Source organism: Loxodonta africana, chromosome 7, assembly GCF_030014295.1.
Source record: "Loxodonta africana isolate mLoxAfr1 chromosome 7, mLoxAfr1.hap2, whole genome shotgun sequence".
Classification (NCBI taxonomy): Eukaryota; Metazoa; Chordata; class Mammalia; order Proboscidea; family Elephantidae; genus Loxodonta; species Loxodonta africana.
The window spans coordinates 11103664-11121293 of record NC_087348.1 but is presented as its reverse complement, the minus strand read 5'-3'; the positions used below and the strand labels follow the sequence as shown (position 1 = coordinate 11121293).

Genomic DNA, 17630 nt, shown 5'->3' with positions numbered 1-17630 from the left:
ATATCTGTGTATTATTTTTACCAACCATGTACTTCTATCGCTTTGATAAAAAGTAATTTTTAATTAGATTAACACAGTATACATAAAAATTCTCATTTTCTTGTTGTTTTTTGTTCAGTTAATTGCTTTTCTTCCTTACCTTTTTTCCACCTGGCTTCTCCACAGTGAAAACTTCACTCCAGATCTGAATCCCAGTGGTTTCTGGGTCAGAGCCTCCTCGCCATGAAAATCCCATTAATGGTTCTTCTGAGTCCCCCAACCAACTAGAATGGCCACCTTCCTTCTGCAAAAGAAATAAGAAATTTCTAGTAAATCTTAAATGAGTAAATTTACACATCAAAGATAATCCATGAGCTTATCTTGCTCTTTTGGACAAAAAAAGTGTCATTTTCTGGGATGAAATAATTCTACCTTACCTGAAAATATAAGTATCGTAGCATGAAGTCCAGAAAGAAGGACTTGCCCTTTCGGAAGGCACCAGCCACTGACAGCACCACCACATCAAGATCTCGGATGTGGTCCTGCAACAGGACGCTGGCCAAGGCTTTCTCTTCTAGTTCAAACGAATGCTGGTCTTTCTGAACACAAACAACCTGCACTGGACCAGGCTTTTTGTGCTCCATGGTATCACCTATGTTCATGCAAAGATAAAAAATAGTTTCAAATATTTTAAATACATATTTTGAACATGGGGAGAGCAAAAAGTTCTTTAAAAGGATACAAAAACACTAACCATAAAAGATAATGATGACAAATTGGACTTCATTAAAATTAAGAATTGTTGTTCAATAAAAGACGCCATCTAGAGAGTAAAAGGGCATACCATAGACGACAAAAAAATATTCACAATACCTACACCCAAAGGACTCATATCCAAAATCAATACAGAAGCCGGTAAGAAAAAAACAAACAATTCAATTTAAATAATAACAGCAGAAGGCTCTGAACAGGCACTTCACCAAAAAAGGATATTCACAGGGCCCATAATTCTATGAAAATACTCCCATATCACTACTTATCAGGGAAACGTAAATTAACACTACAATATCACAACTTGCCTATCGGAATGGCTAAAATTTAAGACTGACAATACCAATTATAGGAAAGGATTTGGAGATCTGGAATTCTTATGCATTCTGATGGGAGCATAAATTTGTACGGTATTCCACTGTGGAAAACTGTTTGGCAGTATGTACTAAAATATACCTATGATCCAGCAATTCCACTCCTAGGTGTATAAAAAAATGAACGCAGAGGTCCACCAAAAGATACATACTAGAATGTTCGCATCAGCTTTATTCAAAATAGTCCAAAATTGGAAATAACTCAAGTGTTCATCAACATGTTGTTGTTAGGCACTGTCAAGTCACTTCCGACTCATAGCGACCCTTGTATAACAGAACAAAACACTGGCCGGTCCTGCGCCATCTTCACAATCTTTGCTATGCTGGAGCCCACTGTTGCAGCCACTGTGTCAATCCATCTCCTTGAGGGTCTTCCTCTTTTTCGTTGACCCTCCACTTTACCAAGCATGATGTCCTTCTCTAGGGACTGATCCTTCCTGATAGCATGTCCAAAGTACATGAGACAAAGTCTCACCATCCTTGCAAGGAGAATCCAAGGAGCATTCTGGCTGTACTTCTTCCAAGGCAGATTTGTTCATTCTTCTGGACGTCCATGGTATATTCAATACTCCCCACGAACACCTTAATTCAAAGGCATCAATTCCTCCTTGGTCTCCCTTATTCATTGTCCAGCTTTCACACACATATGAGGTAACTGAGAATACCATGGCTTGAGTTAGGCATACCTTAAATACCTTAGTCCTCAAAGTGACGTCCTCGCTTTTTAACGCTTTCAAGAGGTCTTTTGCAGCAGATCTGCCCAGTGCAATACGTCATCTGATTTCTTGACTGCTGCTTCCATAGGCGTTGATTGTAGGTTCAAGTAAAATGAAATCGACGTAGAAAGAGTAAATGAACTACGGTACAGTAAAAGCTGTTGAGAGCCAGAACTTGACAGGACTGCCCAGTTTTTCCAAATATTGTAAGCTTTCCACCTTGGACAGGGTGCAGTCTTACCACTTTTCCATCACTCATTTTAGTGGAATATATTTGAGTTTTCCTTTTCTCACAGGTTTCAGCCTTACACAGGTTCCAGCTTTCTCAAGTTTTACTGTATATTCCTACAATGGAATACTATATGGCAAGATAAAAGAACAAACTACTGATCAATGATCAACAACATGGATAAATCTCAGATATTATGTTGGGCAAAAGAAGCCAGACAGAAGAATGTATACTGTATGATTCCATTTATATAAAGTTCAAGACCAGACAAAATTAAGTGATAGTGAAAGCAGACAGAATAGTAGCACTTTGGTGGAAAGGGGGTACTGACTAGAAAGGGGCATGAGGATGCCTTTTAGGCTGCTGGAAATATTCTACATCTTGATCTGGGTGGTCTTTATATGGGTGCTTGGTAAAGCAGAAGGTCAGTGAAAAAGAGGAAGACCCTCAACGACATGGACTGACACAGTGGCTGCAACAATGGGCTCAAACACAGCAATGATTGTTTAAGGATGGCACAGGACTGGGCAATGTTGCGTTCTGTTGTACACAGACAGGGTGGCTATGAATCAGAACTGACTCAATGCCACCTAACAACATGCATATGTAAAAATTCATCAAGCTGTATACTTAAAATCAAAGCACTTTCTTTATTTCATGTGTGTTATACCTCAATAAAGTAAAGCAACTAGAATTTTTTTAAAAGAATACACATGTGCGCACACATATATACAATACATGGCACATAATTTAAAAGGTAAAAAAGGAGCTAGAAAAAAAATAATCTCCCATCCTACCCTCCAGATATCTAGTTCCCTTACACAGAGGCAATTAATATTGCCAGTTTCTAGTCTATCATGGCAGAGGTAACCAATATTATTAAAAGGATATTTTCATAGCACAAAGATCAACATTCATTCAAAGAATGAGTTCAAAAAGCTACATATGCATAAAAAGCAAAAGTAAATAACTGTAATAGCCGTCCCTTACAGGATCTTTTCTAACTGCCCGGTACTGCTAACCCCTCTTACATACATTGTGTTCTTGATCTTCAGAAACAACCCTAGGAATAAATAATACTGCCTCATTCTAAAAATAAGGAAACTGAAGCTTACAAAGATTCAATATCTTGCCCGACAGGTCCTGGACATAAGCTCAAAAACATCTCTAGGTAACTGTGTTTTACAGCTCATCCTATATAGTAATGGTCAAAGTTTTAGGGGCATTTACTCCCACAGCTCAAAATTAAGAACGAGCAGTTTCTCTATGAAAGGTGAGAGCACAAGGACATAAGTTCTTTTATTTTCTATCTTAATAATTATTTATTTTAATGTGTTATAAAACACCAAACCCATGTTTTCATGGGTTAGTACTCCAAAGAAGGCTAAATTTAAGAAGTGAATCAACTTAAAATAAATTTAAGGACAAGTATTAATTAAAGGACAGTACCTATAAACCATAACCCACTGCTGTCGAGTCGATTCCGACTCACAGCAACCCTATAGGACAGAGTAGAACTGGCCCATACGGTTTCCAAGGAGCTCCTAGTGGATCTGAACTGCTGACCTCCTGGTTAGCAGCCATAGCTCTTAACCACTACACCACCAGGGGTTCCAAGGATAGTACAGACAGGCAGATATGGCCAAAACCACAAGGGCAGTCCCCAGATGAAGCACTGGACACTGCAGACAAAATGACTGACTGCCGGACTACCCTTTAAAAACCAAAAAGACCAGCTGCTGTCGAGTCGACTCCAACTCATGGCAACTCCCTGTGTGTAAGAGTAGAACCGTGCTCCCCTGGGTTTTCAGTGACTGATTCTTCAGAAGCAGACTGCCAGGCCTTTCTTCTGAGGAGCCTCTGGGTGGACTCCAGCCACCAACCTTTCAGTCAGCAGCCTGGGTAGACTCTAACCACCAATCTTCCCATTAGCAGCCAAGCATGTTAACCTCTTGCACCACCCAGGGACTCCAAAGCTACAGGAATTGCTGTTCACTTTTTATACTTACAGTCTATGACAGCAACAAAAGGATTCTTGACACTTTTAGCTTTTCGTAGACCATTAGAAAACAAGTTACAAATACAGGTTAAATGTCACAGCATCATTATAATAAATGTCCACTAATGATTTTCCTTCCCACTGTCACCTACAGAGTCACTATCAGTCGGAATTCACTCACAGCAACAGGTTTGGTTTGTTTGTTTGGATGCCTAGATTAAAAAGGAAACTTCTGTGAATAATCTTTTAGGGTAGGGTTCTTATTGCCACAGCAGCAGGTGAATCCAAGACCTAAAAACCTTTGGTTTTTTATAAAAGAATTAGAAGAATTTACCAACACCTTCTGGATAAGCCACAACGTTAAGTACTGTGCAGTACACAAAAAAGTACAAAACAAAGCTCCTGATTGTGGCAGAGAGACCTGGTTGTTCCAACATCTTCTTCTCCCTCTTGCTATGGTTAAGAGATTTTTAGGTGAGCAGACAAGTGCCCTAAAAAAAACACATTTCCTATCCAACCTTGTAGCTAGGGTATGATCATGTGAATAAGTTCTGACCAATGCAGTGCTACGGGAAATGATACAAACAGCTTCCAGGTCGTGTCATTTCCCCCTTTCTGTTGGCTGTGTGTAGAAGTAAGCTGTAGTGGGACATCCTGGGCCAGGCACATGAGGGCAACACCCTTGAAATATTGGAGCAACAAGAAAGGCAGCTCTAGGACTTCTTATAGCCCAACTTGCATACTGGTACACTTCCGTGTGAACGAAAAATAAATGTCTCCCTTGTTTAAATCACTTCTTTGGTCGTCCTTTCAGATATGGCCAAAGCTAGTAACTAATACAATAGTCCCCCAAGGCTTTACAATTAAGTTAATGATGCCGACTCTTTCAATTTCATCTATTTCACTATTCAGGCTTGCTGACCATTGTGATATATGGACACAGCAGACACACAATAAACAACTATAAAATGAATGAATGGTAGGCACTGTAATACAGTCAAAGACCACAATCCTAAGGATGCAGGTGGCATTATCAGAGCAACATGCATGAAAGATAACGAGGGCTACAGGAAGATGGAATAATCCGAGGACAAAATGTGTGCACTTGTGCACAGTGAGTAGCATTTCAAAAGAAGTTGAAGACCACCAAGAAGAAAGGTTGGAAAAATACTAAAGCCTTTACTCATCTCCTCTTTCTGCCTAGAGCACAGTGCCCAAAAATAAAAGAAGAGAATTCGGCTATGTTTAGCTATAGGGAGCTTGGTGAATCCTACATTTCTCTTCGCAACAGTAGTCTGAGCACTGTTACCTACACCCACAAGGTTAAAAACAATCTTGTTCACTGACAGCGTTCTTTTGGTTTGGGTCTACCTAAGCAAGAAAAAAAGTTAGCTACATATATTACCAGTAATTCAATTTAAACAAATGGAGCTGCTCGCTTTTCACATCATCTTTATCTCTCGCTTCCTAAAGACAATGTGACTCTATTTCTGATCTTCCGCTCATTCCATTTCAGGTGTCGTTTAAATATCCTTTACTTAGCAATCCTCACATTTCAGATTCCCCAGTCCCTTAGATCCCTTAATCAAAACTTTAGGACCCTCTCCTATACCATCTCACCATCCAACCTCTTTTGCCTGTTAGGTTGATCATTCAAGTCATCATCCTCAGGTGCTGGTTTGATGTCACCTCATCCCTTAGGGCTGCGCTCTTCTACTTCATTACAGTACGTAAACATATCATGGCAGCGACTACATAAAAACTATTTTAAAAGATTCTGGTCGATGAATCAAAGCTAAAATCTCCATCCTATAAATCACAGCCTTTCAACTTTCTCCCCATTGTCCTATTTCCTCTAATTCCTTATTCTCCTCATCCTCCCAGACAAATTCATTCTCACTGGTCTTTCTATAGAAACCCTGGTGGCGTAGTGGTCAAGAGCTACAGCTGCTAACCAAAAAGTCAGCAGTTCAAATCCACCAGGCACTCCTTGGAAACTCTATCGGGCAGCTCTACTCTGTCCTATACGGTCACTATGAGTCAGAAGTAACTCGAAGACAGTGGGTTTTTTTTTAACGTATACTATTGGGTTTAGTCCTCTCCATAGTCTTAGGAAACTACTGTTCTCCCTATTTTAGATACTGGGACTAAATGTTACAATTTCCCTACTACCCAGGTGCTCCCAGCCTGGGTGATAAACATGATTATATTGTAATGAGTGGAATAATAAAAACCAAAAAACCCATTGCCATCAAATCGATTCCAACTCACAGCAACCCTACAGGACAGGGTAGAACTGCCCCACAGAGTTTCCAAGGAGCAGCTGGTGGATTTGAACTGCCAAAGTTTTGGTGAAGAGCTCGGCTTTTAACCACTGTGCCACCAGGGCTCCACACAGTATACATAAAGTGCCTCAATAAAAACCAGTTTCTTCCCTTCCAACTCCCATTATTCTTTCTTTTACTGCCAAACTCCTTGAAGGTATGTTTTCATCCACTGCCGCTGCTTGCTATCTACCCAATTCCCTTCCTAATCCCTCACAATGTGGCTTTCATCTCAGTCTCTACTGAAACTATTCTCCAGTTTATCAATGACCTCTCTTCCCAAACTCAACACTACCTCTCTAGAACACAACTGCCACCTGCTTCTAAAACTTCTTTAAAAATAAAATAAATTCTTGGACTCTTATTATTTAAGGGGTACCTCTCTGTCTGGAGCAGTAAAAAAAAATTTGGAAATGGACAGTGGTGACAGCTGTACAACACGGTGAACGTGATCAACGTCACTGAATTGTATACTTGAAATAGCAAATTTTTTGTGATTATTCTACCATAATAAAACCCTTGGACTCAGTGACAGCACACATTCCTAGCTCTCTTCCCAATTCTTCGCCATCTCCTTTTTCTTTTTTCAGCCCCTGTGGATATACACCAGCACTCTGTTTCAGTCTTCTGCAGTTTTCCTTCACTCCCTCCATGGGCTCTTTATTCTTTTAATTTCAACTATGCCCTCTATAATGATAACACAACTTCATTAGATGTCTAACCTGCATTCAGGTCCAAGTGTACAACTGCCTAAGGGACAGATTCACCTGAATGTTTCACCACTGCCTCAACCTCAGGGGTACTATGAGGAAATATACTGCCCTGAGAGTCAAGAGACAAGTTCCTGTTCCGGTTCTACTACTAACAACCTGTGTGATTCTGGGCATGTCGAGTCTTCGGTCTCATCTGTCAAATGTGTTTAACCTCTAGAAACCCTTCCATTACTGATTTTACAAGTCTGCATTTCATAATGCCAAAATGGACCCTCTCAGTTACCACGTTTCTCTTAATTCCCCACTTTTCAGTCCCTATGACTAAAACTTTTGCCCAACTTTATCTTCCTAACTACAATGTGTCACCAAGTCCTGTAACTTCTTCCATGACTTAAGCTCCCGTTCTGACAAAAGTTACTCTAGCAAAACAATACGTTTAGGAGAAAGACCAGAATTGGATTAGGCCATTTTCTAGAGCTAGAATTCAATGGCTCTTCAATAAATTGACAATTTCCTGGATATTTAAATTGCCCCAACTTGCCAGTTGACTTGGTCGCCCCTCAGCTTAATTTAAATTGTACAGATCTGGCTAAAGAGTAGATCAAAGTTTATATGACTTTGTAAAAATTGTAACTAATGTCACGGAACAATCTGTACAAAAACTGTTAAATGGAAACCTAATTTGCTGTGTAAACTTCCACCTAAAACACAATAAAATGTTACTTAAAATAAATTTACATGATTGACGTAACTAGTCACTGAACTGTACACATGAAAAGTGAATTGGCAAATGTTGTATTACATATACTTTTACAATAAAAAAATGATCATTAAAATATTAAAGTAACTTTTCAATAAGGACACACAAAAGGGTTTGGGGGTTTCTGAGTTTTTTTCCCCTAACTGCAGTGAAATTACTCTCACTTACCAGAAATAGTAAACTCTGGAAATCTACTTGCAGGGATAAAACTAGAAACACCTTTAAGTGGCCTTGCATGCCTTCTCCCATTTACAGAACCAATTATTTTCCAAAGTCTAGATCTGCATAAGAAGCCCTGGCAGTGTCGTGGTTAAAGCACTCATCTGCTAACAGAAAAGTTGGCAGTTCAAACCTACCAGCCACTCCACAGGAGAAAGATGTGGCAATCTACTTCCGTAGACATTTACAGCCTTGGAAACCTTATGGGCCAGTTCCACCCTATCCTATATAAAAAAAATAGTCATCATGAATCAGAATCAACTCACTAGCAATAGGTTTTATCTAGATTTGTATAGTGGAACAATTAATACCATGCTTATAGGTAGTCCCTGACTTACGACAGGGCTCCAGTCCAATGACTCTGACTTAAGTCGGTTCTGAGGTTAAGCCAAATACTTTTTTTTTTTTTTTTTAAGTTTTCCTTACTATAGCCTTTTTTTTTTCAATTGTGAAATAGAAACATTTATGGGCTTCCCACTTTCAGATCCCCTTTTCTTCTCTATCTGCCTCGATGTCTCCTGCCCTCTTTTTTTATTTTTATTGTGCTTTAAGTTTACAAATCAAGTTAGTCTCTCAAAAATTTACTCTCCCCCTAATGAGACAGCACAGTCCTTCTCTCCACTCTCGATTTTCATGTCCATTCAGCCAGTTTCTGAGCCCCTCTGCCCTCTCGTCAACCCTCCAGACAGGAGCTGCCACATAGTCACATGTGTCTACTTGAGCCAAGAAGCTCACTCCTCACCAGTATAATTTTCTATCCCATAGTCCAGTCCAATCCCTCTCTGAAGAGTTGGCTTTGAGAATGGTTCCTGTCTTGGGCTGACAGAAGGTCTGAGGTCCATGACCTCTGGCGTCCTTCTAGTCTCAGTCAGACCATTAAGTCTGGTTTTTTTATGAGAATTTGAGGTCTGCATCCCACTGCTCTCCTGCTCCCTCAGGGGTTCTGTTATGTTCCCTGTCAGGGCAGTCATCAGTTGTAGCTGGGCACCATCTAGTTCTTCTGGCCTCACGCTGATACAGTCTCTGGTTTATGCGGCCCTTTCTGTCTCTTGGGCTCATAATTACCTTGCATCTTTGGTGTTCTTCATTCTCCTTTGATCCAGGTGGGTTGAGACCAATTGATGCATCTTAGATGGCCACTTGCTAGCGTTTAAGACCCCAGATGCCACTCTCCAAAGGGGATGCAGAATGTTTTCTTAATAGGTTTTATTATGACAAGTGACCTATATGTCCCTTGAAACCTTGGTCCCCAAATCCCGGCCCCTGCTATGCTGGCCTTAGAAGCGTTCAGTTTACTAAGGAAACTTCTCTGCTTTTGGTTTAGTCCAGTTGTTCTGACCTCTCCTGTATTGTGTGCTGTCTTTCTCGTTATCTAATAGTTGTCTACTCTCTAACTAGTGAGTACCCCTCTCCCTCCCCACTCTCATAACCATCAAAGAATATTTTCTTCTCTGTTTAAACTATTTCTTAAGTTCTTATAATAGTGGTCTCATACAGTATTTGTCCATTTGCAACTAATTTCACTCAGCGTAATGCCTTCCAGATTGCTCCATGTTATGAAATGTTTCATGGATTCATCATGTTCTTTATCAATGCGTAGTATTCCATGGTGTAAATATACCCTAATTTATCCATTCATCCGTTGATGGGCACCTTGGTTGCTTACACCTTTTTCCTACTGTAAACAGTGCTGCAATGAACATGGGTATGCATATATCTCTTCGTGTAAAGGCTCTTATTTCTCTAGGATATATTCCAAGGAGTGGGATTGCTGGATTGTATGGTAGTTCTATTTCTAGCTTTTTAAGGAAGCGCCAAATTGATTTCCAAAGTGACTGTACCATTTGATATTCCCACCAGCAGTGTATAAATGTTCCAGTTTCTCTACAACCTCTCCAACATTTATTACTTTGTGTTTTTTGGATTAATGCCAGCCTTGTTGGAGTGAGATGGAATCTCACTGTAGTTTTGATTTGCATTTCCCTAATGGCTAATGATCCTGAACATTTCCTCATGTATCTGTTAGCTACCTGAATGTCTTCTTTAGTGAGGTGTCTGTTCATATCCTTTGGCCATTTTTTAATTGGGTTATTTGTCTTTTTGTAGTTGAGTTTTTACAGTATCATGTAGATTTTAGAGATGAGACGCTGATCAGAAATGTCATAGCTAAAAACTTTTTCCCACTCTGTAAGTAATCTTTTTACTCTTTTGGCGAAGTCTTTGGATGAGCACAGGTGCTTGATTTTTAGGAGCTCCCAGTTATCTAGTTTCTCTTCTGGTGTGTGTATTGTTAGTAACGTTTTGTATACTGTTTGTGCCATGTATTAGGGCTCCTAACGTTGCCCCTATTTTTTCTTCCATGATCTTCACCATTTTAGATTTTATATTTAGGTCTTTGATCCCTTTTGAGTTCATTTTTGTGCATGGTGTGAGGTATGGGTCTTGTTTCATTTTTTTGCAGGTGGATATCCAGTTATGCCAGCACCATTTGTTAAAGAGACTGTCTTTTCCCCATTTAACTGACTTTGGGCCTACTATTGCCTTTTATTATCAGTATCTTTATAAATCTGACCTTTGTCTTTGAGGGTTGGAAATGTTACATATAAACTTACAGATATACTTTAATACATATATAAAAAACTATACAAATCATTTTTTAAAAAGTCTTAAGTGTGGTTCGTCATAACTGGCATACGTTGTAAGTCAGGGACTACCTGTATTACATTCACTTATATGAATATGGAGCCCTGATGGCATAGTGGTTAAGGTCAGCAGTTCAAACCTACCAGTTGCTCCTTGAAAACCCTATAAAGCAGTTTTACTCTGTCTTACAGGGTCACTCGAGTCAGAATCAACTCAACGGCAACTGGTTTGGTTTTTTTTTTTTTAGATATATATGAATATAAAAGGAGCTCTGGTGGTGCAGCTCTGTGGGAAAAAGACCTGGCAATCTGCTCCTGTAAACATTACTGCCTAGAAAAAACCATGGGACAGTTCTACTCTGTCACATGGGATCACTATGAGACGGAATTGATTCAACAGCACCTAACAACATTACAACATATGAATATGGATGTCAGGTATGACATTTTGCACATACATAAAGATATGGCTTAACCATAGTCACATGTGTCATCCATATACATAGAACTAAAAACCTATGTAACTTAAAAGGTGATTGGTAGAAATACCACATTATACTGCCAGTTCTGATTACTGCTATAAGTAGCTCACGGTAATACTGTTACCAGGTATCATTTCAAATACACTGAAAATCTTTAGATTATAAGAAAGCATTCCAACAACTTATGTGGAAGTTATTTTTCTAATTACATACAAAGTACTGATTTGTCTTTTACTTTTGGCAAAATACACCTTAATCCAGACTAACCAACAAATTTAAATATGTCTGTTCAAGTAATCTCTACAGTAATTACATTCAACAGACTAGTTGTAAACTAAAATGACAAAGACAAGCCAAGAAGATAGAACAAAGCTGAAAGAATAACAAGTAAAATTAATTATTGGGAGAATTTGTAAAGACCTGTGAATATTACAGCACTGAATTTCTAGAATTATCTTTTAACTCTGAATTTTTAGGGATCTTAAAAAAAAAAAAGAAATTAAGTAACTACATTCAATTGCAATACAAGGAAGAAAAGTGGCTTTATGGATTCTGTACGTTTACACACGTTGAATAAAAGTGGATGGAAACTCCTGTCTGGAGGGGAGATGGGAGGGTAGAGAGGGTTAGAAACTGGCAAAACGGTCATGAAAGCAGAGACTGGAAGGAGGGAGCAGGCTGACTCATTAGGAGGAGAGTATATGGGAGTATGTAGTAAGGTGTATATAAGTTTATACGTGAGACTGACTTCATTTGTAAACTTTCACTTAAAGCACAATAAAAATTATTTTTAAAAAAGTGGATGAGACTACTGAATCATGACTGATGTTTTCAGTCCTATGGAAAATAAATTCCAAGAAATAAGTTCTACCAGAAAAGTATTATGGGGGAAAAAGTTGAAATACCCCTCACATATTTGAGAAGACCATCTGAACAGTGATAAATTCAATGAAACTAGTTAATTGGAAGCAGCTGTAAGAGCTATTTCAGAAAATTCATACAGAATTCAGTCAATTTATCAGTAGACCACCATTTCTCAATCTCGGCACTACTGACTGACATTTGGGTCAGATAACTCTCCTTTCAGTGGGGAGCTGTCCTGTGCATTGTAGTATGTTTAGCAGCATCCCTGACCTCTACCCATTAGGTACCAGGAACACTTTCCCAAGGTTCTGACAACCAAAAATGTCTCCAAACAGTGCTGAATGTACCCTGTTGTTGTTAGGTGCCATTGAGTCAGTTGACTCACAGCCACCCTAAGTACAACAGAATGAAACACTGCTTGGTCCTGTACCATCCTCACAATCGTTGTTATGCTTAAGCCCATTGTTGCAGCCGCTGTGTCATTCCATCTTGCTGAGGGTCTTCCTCTTTTTCCCTGATCCTCTACTTCACCAAGTACATACTCTACAAGAATGTAATCTGGGGGGCAAAAATCACTCTTGGTTGAGAACCACTAGGGGTAGAGGCAGCTTCACTGTTCATCCTTATTTCCATGGAGTTCAGAAAAGCAAATAAACTAAGGTTAAAGAAACACTTCACCGAGTATTGAGTAGAGTGCATGACTCAGGGTAAAGTTAGGACCTCAGTTTTCCACTCTCCTTTTAAAATACCACATTTTCTAAAGGGCAAGAACTACAGGCCCAAAAACGGAGGCATACCATTTTCATGCCTTGTTCTTGCTGGCAGTCTTTGAACTTCCTAATTCATTAGACAAGCCAGAGAAAACACATCGTCATATGCAAGGCTAAGTATATTAGGCCCTCAGCCAACTCTAGAACTGCTGGGTGTGGTTCTTGTTTTTATTTTTTTTGGAGGAGGTACTTTTATATGCTCTATTTTGTTTTATCGGAATCGACTCGACGGCACTGGGTTTTTTTGGGGGGTTATTTTGTTTTAAGAGAGTGTGCTTGTAGATATATATATATTGCTAAGTTTGCTTCAGTAAAATTATTAGCCAGACACAACTAACTAGAATATTAGAGAAAATTTACATTCTGATTAAAGAGTTTAAGAAGAAGCATTTACTTAATATGTCTATTACAGAAAATCTTTGCGCCTTAGCACAGAACACTGAACAAAACCACATTTTCTTTGTTAACTAAGAATTCTGCAGTGCTTCATGGATTTATGAAGATCAATTATGACTAAACAGTATTGAAGATTCAGAAAATACAGACAATAGGCTGAATCTAAAAATTATTCTAGGCCATTCTATAGAAAATAAATCTTGTTTAATAATAGAAATTCAATAACTGATGTTATTTGACGCTTTCCTAAAACTGAAACTACCACCAAAATCAATCTAGCTACCAGGAGGTTTTAATTAGCTGTGTTCCACTTAAAAGAGCCTTTCTTAATTGGCAATATTTATTTGGTTTGGATTCCTTGCCATTTCAGGGCAAAAATACACTGATTCTACTCCTCTGCATATCCACCTACCATACCAATCAATATGAGTCAGAACAGACTCCAAAGGAGCAGGTTTGCTTTGCTTTTTCTTATACCAATAAAGCCTATTTCCCAATTTTTTATATACTTTAGCTGTGAAATATACCTAACACGTTCTAATGATCAAAACACACGCCAATAAAAAGCATTTTTCTAGAAACGTGCACAGAAGAGCAGCATCAACTTCTCAATTGATAGTAATAAATTATATTTTGTACAAAGTAACAAATCAATTCAAACTTAAGTAACCACCTAATAATCCTAAATAATCCCTAGGTAGTTCTAATTTGCATACTAGAATATAATGAAGTTTTATCCCAGTATGCAAATTAGAATTACCTGTAGATTTTTAACTGTTGTACTCCCCCACCCCATAAATTAAATAAGATTTTAAAGGCTCCCCAGTGATTCTAATGTGTAGCAGGGTTGAGAATAACTGCTCAAAAAAACTGAAAGACCTTTTTTTTTTTTCCCCATAAAAGCATCCCCCTCACTTTTTTCCCTTTTTGTTTTTTAGATAATACGGTCCTAGAATTCCAAAGATAACTCAGGAAAACGTTTTAAAATTCAGACTAACTTTAAAACACAGTTGTGTTATTCCAACACTTTCTCAATACGAAGCACAATGCCATAGAGAAGTTTAAAAGGCATGCCTGTCATTTACAGGTAAATTCTAAACTAGTTCTCAAGTAAGTTCACACAACCTAGAGTTCCTAAGGTATTTATCTTAGTTATCTAACCCAAAACAAAATAACTAGATAATCTTAGTTATCTGGTGCTGCTACAACAGATATATCACAAGTGGGTGCTTTAACAAATTTATTTTCGCACAGTTTGCCGTTGCCATCAAGTCAATTCCGACTCATAAGGACCCTATAGGAGACCAGGGAACTGCCCCACAGGATACGCAAGGAGCACCTGGTGGATTTGAACTGCTGACCTTTTGGTTAGCAGCCATAGCTCTTAACCACTTAGGAGGCTAGAAGTCAGAAATCAGGGCGTGAGCTCTCAGGGAAGGCTTTCTTTCTGTCAGCTACGGAGGAAGGTCCTCGTCTCTTTTTGAGCTTCTGCTCCTCGGCGATCCTCCTATGTAGCTTGACATCTCTTTCCCCATCTCTGCTTCTACTCGCCTGTTTAATCTCTTTCATATTCCAAAAAAGTAGCCCTGGTGGCACACTGGTTAAGTGCTCGGCTGCTAACCTAAAGGCTGGTGGTTTGAATCCATCAGCTGCTCCTGTGGACAAAGATGTGGCAGTCTGCTTCCATAAAGATTACAGCCTTGGAAATTCTATTGGTTAGTTCTACCCTGTCCTATAGTGCCACTATGAATTGACTACAAGGCAATGAATGGGTTTTGTATCTCAAAAGAGACTGACTCAATATACACCCTACATTAACCCTGTCTTATTAACATAACAAAAACAATCCATTCCCAAATGAGATTATAACCATAGGCATAGAGGTTAGGATTTACAACACATATTTTGGGAGGGCATAGTTCAATCCATGGAAACCCTGGTAGCATAGTGGTTAAGAGCTAAGGCTGCTAAACAAAGGACAGTGGTTTGATCCACCAGGCGCTCCTTGGAAACCATACAGGACAGTTCTACTCTGTCCTATAGGGTCGCTATGAGTCGGAATCGACTGGACAGCAATGGGTTTTGGAATTCAATCCATTAACACTACTTCACGGAAGATCTTAGTAGAATGTGGCCAAACTGTTAATAATGGCTACGTTTTGTGGAACTGGGAAGATGGAGAGGATTCTATTTCTTGCTTCACACAATATTATTTCATTTTAAACAATTAGTGTGAGCAGTCTTTAGTCTATGCTTGCTACCCAAAAATCCCATGTATGGCACCATAAACCCAAACCCACTGCTGTCGAGTCAATTCCAACTCATAGCAACTCTATAGGACAGAGTAGAACTGCCTCATAGGGTTTTCAAGGCTGTAAATCTTCACTGAGCCAAATGCCACATCTTTTTCCCCTGGAGTGGCCGGTGGGTTCAAACCGGTGACCTTTGATGAACAGCCAATCACTTAACCACTGTGCTATCAGGGCTCTTTTGATTGACTCCAGAGAAAACCTATTTTTTATAAGTCTATTCTAAATAAGCCAATTTAGTGAAAACTAAGAAAACTATGTCAGTACACATTACATTTATCCTTTATTGTTATTTTTCTTAATTTTATGATAAGTACAATGACACTAAACAGTAGCTAATAAAACAATATGCTGTCCCAGCATAATCCTTTATTACGTACAGACCTTTTTCACTAAGTGTTTTCCTTTACAGGTGTTAGAGTAGCAACAGGAATTTCTAGACTACAAGCTAGTTTCTGTGGGGACCGGGGAAAAAAAAATAGCACTAATTTGAATTTCAAGCAGGGGCGGATTACCCAATAATCAAGGTAACCATGGGCTCACTTGTGCTCACTTACTAATCTGTAGTGACCAATTAGTAAGTAAGCACAAGTAAACCCGTGTTTATATTGATTATTGAGTAATCTGCCCCTGATTTCACTACGTATCTTGCAATCCTGAATACTTGTCATAGATTAGAAGAACTATATTGCTTTTCTTTCTTAAATATGCTTCCTCAAAAGTAAACTCAAGTGTGGTCCGATGGTTTTTCCGCCTTTCACAAAGTATTCCCCTCAACTTTGTATTCAAATTTGAGAATTCGGATTTACTTATTAAAAGATTCTTCAAACACTTTTCCTTTCTGCCTTTAGATTCCACAAGTGAAATTCCTGGCAATTCCAACAGTGCCTACGTTAAACAAAAAGCCAGGTAAAGCGACAGACGAAGTCGTATCGGTGAATTTCTGGTCACTCCCTATCTGGTTTGTATTCAGGTAACACTTTTCCTACGTTGTATGGCTTCGGGAAGCAAAAGAGCAACGTCCCGTACTAAACGTACTGAAGAACGTACCAAAACCAAGTGGGGCCACGTTTTCTCATCTGCTTTATGGAGATAAGCGGGCTGAAAACCAACTTTTCTAACACTCCTTGGTGTCAGTGCCTCAAGGTCGTTAAGATAAAAGACGTTTCGCAGCCCTCCAGCACTTCACTAAAAGCTGAACAACAAAGCGCTCTCCTTCCCGCTCCAGCCCAGCGGGTTAAACAGCCGAAGCCATTTGGCCCGAGTTTCCCGGCTGTGCCCAGGGCGGGGTCCAACGGTGCGGAAGCCGCGGACACCGCCCCCAGGAAGCCCCCGGCCCCCGGTGCCGCCCCTGGCGGGCGTGACGGGCACAAACGGGGAGCGGCGGCCCAATGGAGCGCTGGCGGCCTCCCCGGGGCGCAGGGGCCGAGGCCCGCGGGCGGCCGCTCCCAGCCGGAGGCTGAGGAAGGCGCTGCCCGCGCCCGCAGGGCCAAGCGCCGCCAGGAAACCCCGGCCTCGAATTTGCGGGCAGAGGGGCTCGGCCGCGCCGTCCCAGCCCCTGGACGGGGCGGCGCGGGCGGTGTCCTGGGAACTATGGCGGGGAGGCGGCGGGGTGGCCATGGAGAGGGGCCGGGGGAAAGTGGGCGCCTCACCTGCTCCTCCCGAGGCAGCCGCTACCGCTCGCTGAGGGGACAACATGGAGCCTCCGCCCTCAGCAGAAGCAGCTGGGGCGCAAAGGAGAGGGACGGCCTGGGGCGGGAACCAGCCAGGCCCTGAGGGCGGGAGGCGGGCGGGGCCTGGGCTCTAGAAGAAACTGGGGAGGAGGAGGGGCGCGCGAAGCCGTCCGAGAGCGAGCGCGGGGCGGGTCTGCGAAGCCTGACCGAGCCCTGAGGCACTGCCCGCGCAGGGCGGGTCCCGGCGGGAAAGCGCACGCTGCCGACTCGCTCAGGGCGTGTGCGCCTGCGCAGGAGCGCGCCGCCGGCTACCTTGGGCTGGGCGCTGCCGGCCACGGTCCGTTGGGTATTGTAGTCCCTCATTGCCTGACTCCCAGTTGGCGGTACCCATTTTGCTCACTCATCCGGGG

The 17630-nt window shown here is 40.8% G+C and overlaps 1 protein-coding gene across 2 annotated transcripts in view; it reads right to left on the bottom strand.

The window, feature by feature from the left end:
• Positions 1 to 17324, bottom strand: part of ATL3 (atlastin GTPase 3) — a 49280-nt gene extending 31956 nt beyond the window's left edge. Inside the window, exons 1-3 of one of the 2 annotated variants that reach the window (XM_003419456.4) lie at positions 17200 to 17324; positions 417 to 631; positions 140 to 283 (exon numbers count right to left, since the gene is read on the bottom strand). In XM_003419456.4, the coding sequence (XP_003419504.2) occupies positions 140 to 283; positions 417 to 631; positions 17200 to 17245 (405 nt within the window). In that variant the 5' untranslated portion in view covers positions 17246 to 17324. Of the gene's footprint in view, positions 1 to 139; positions 284 to 416; positions 632 to 17199 lie in introns of those variants that run through there. The other variant, XM_064287891.1, reaches the window with a different exon arrangement.
• Between the last annotated feature and the right edge of the window lie 306 nt (positions 17325 to 17630).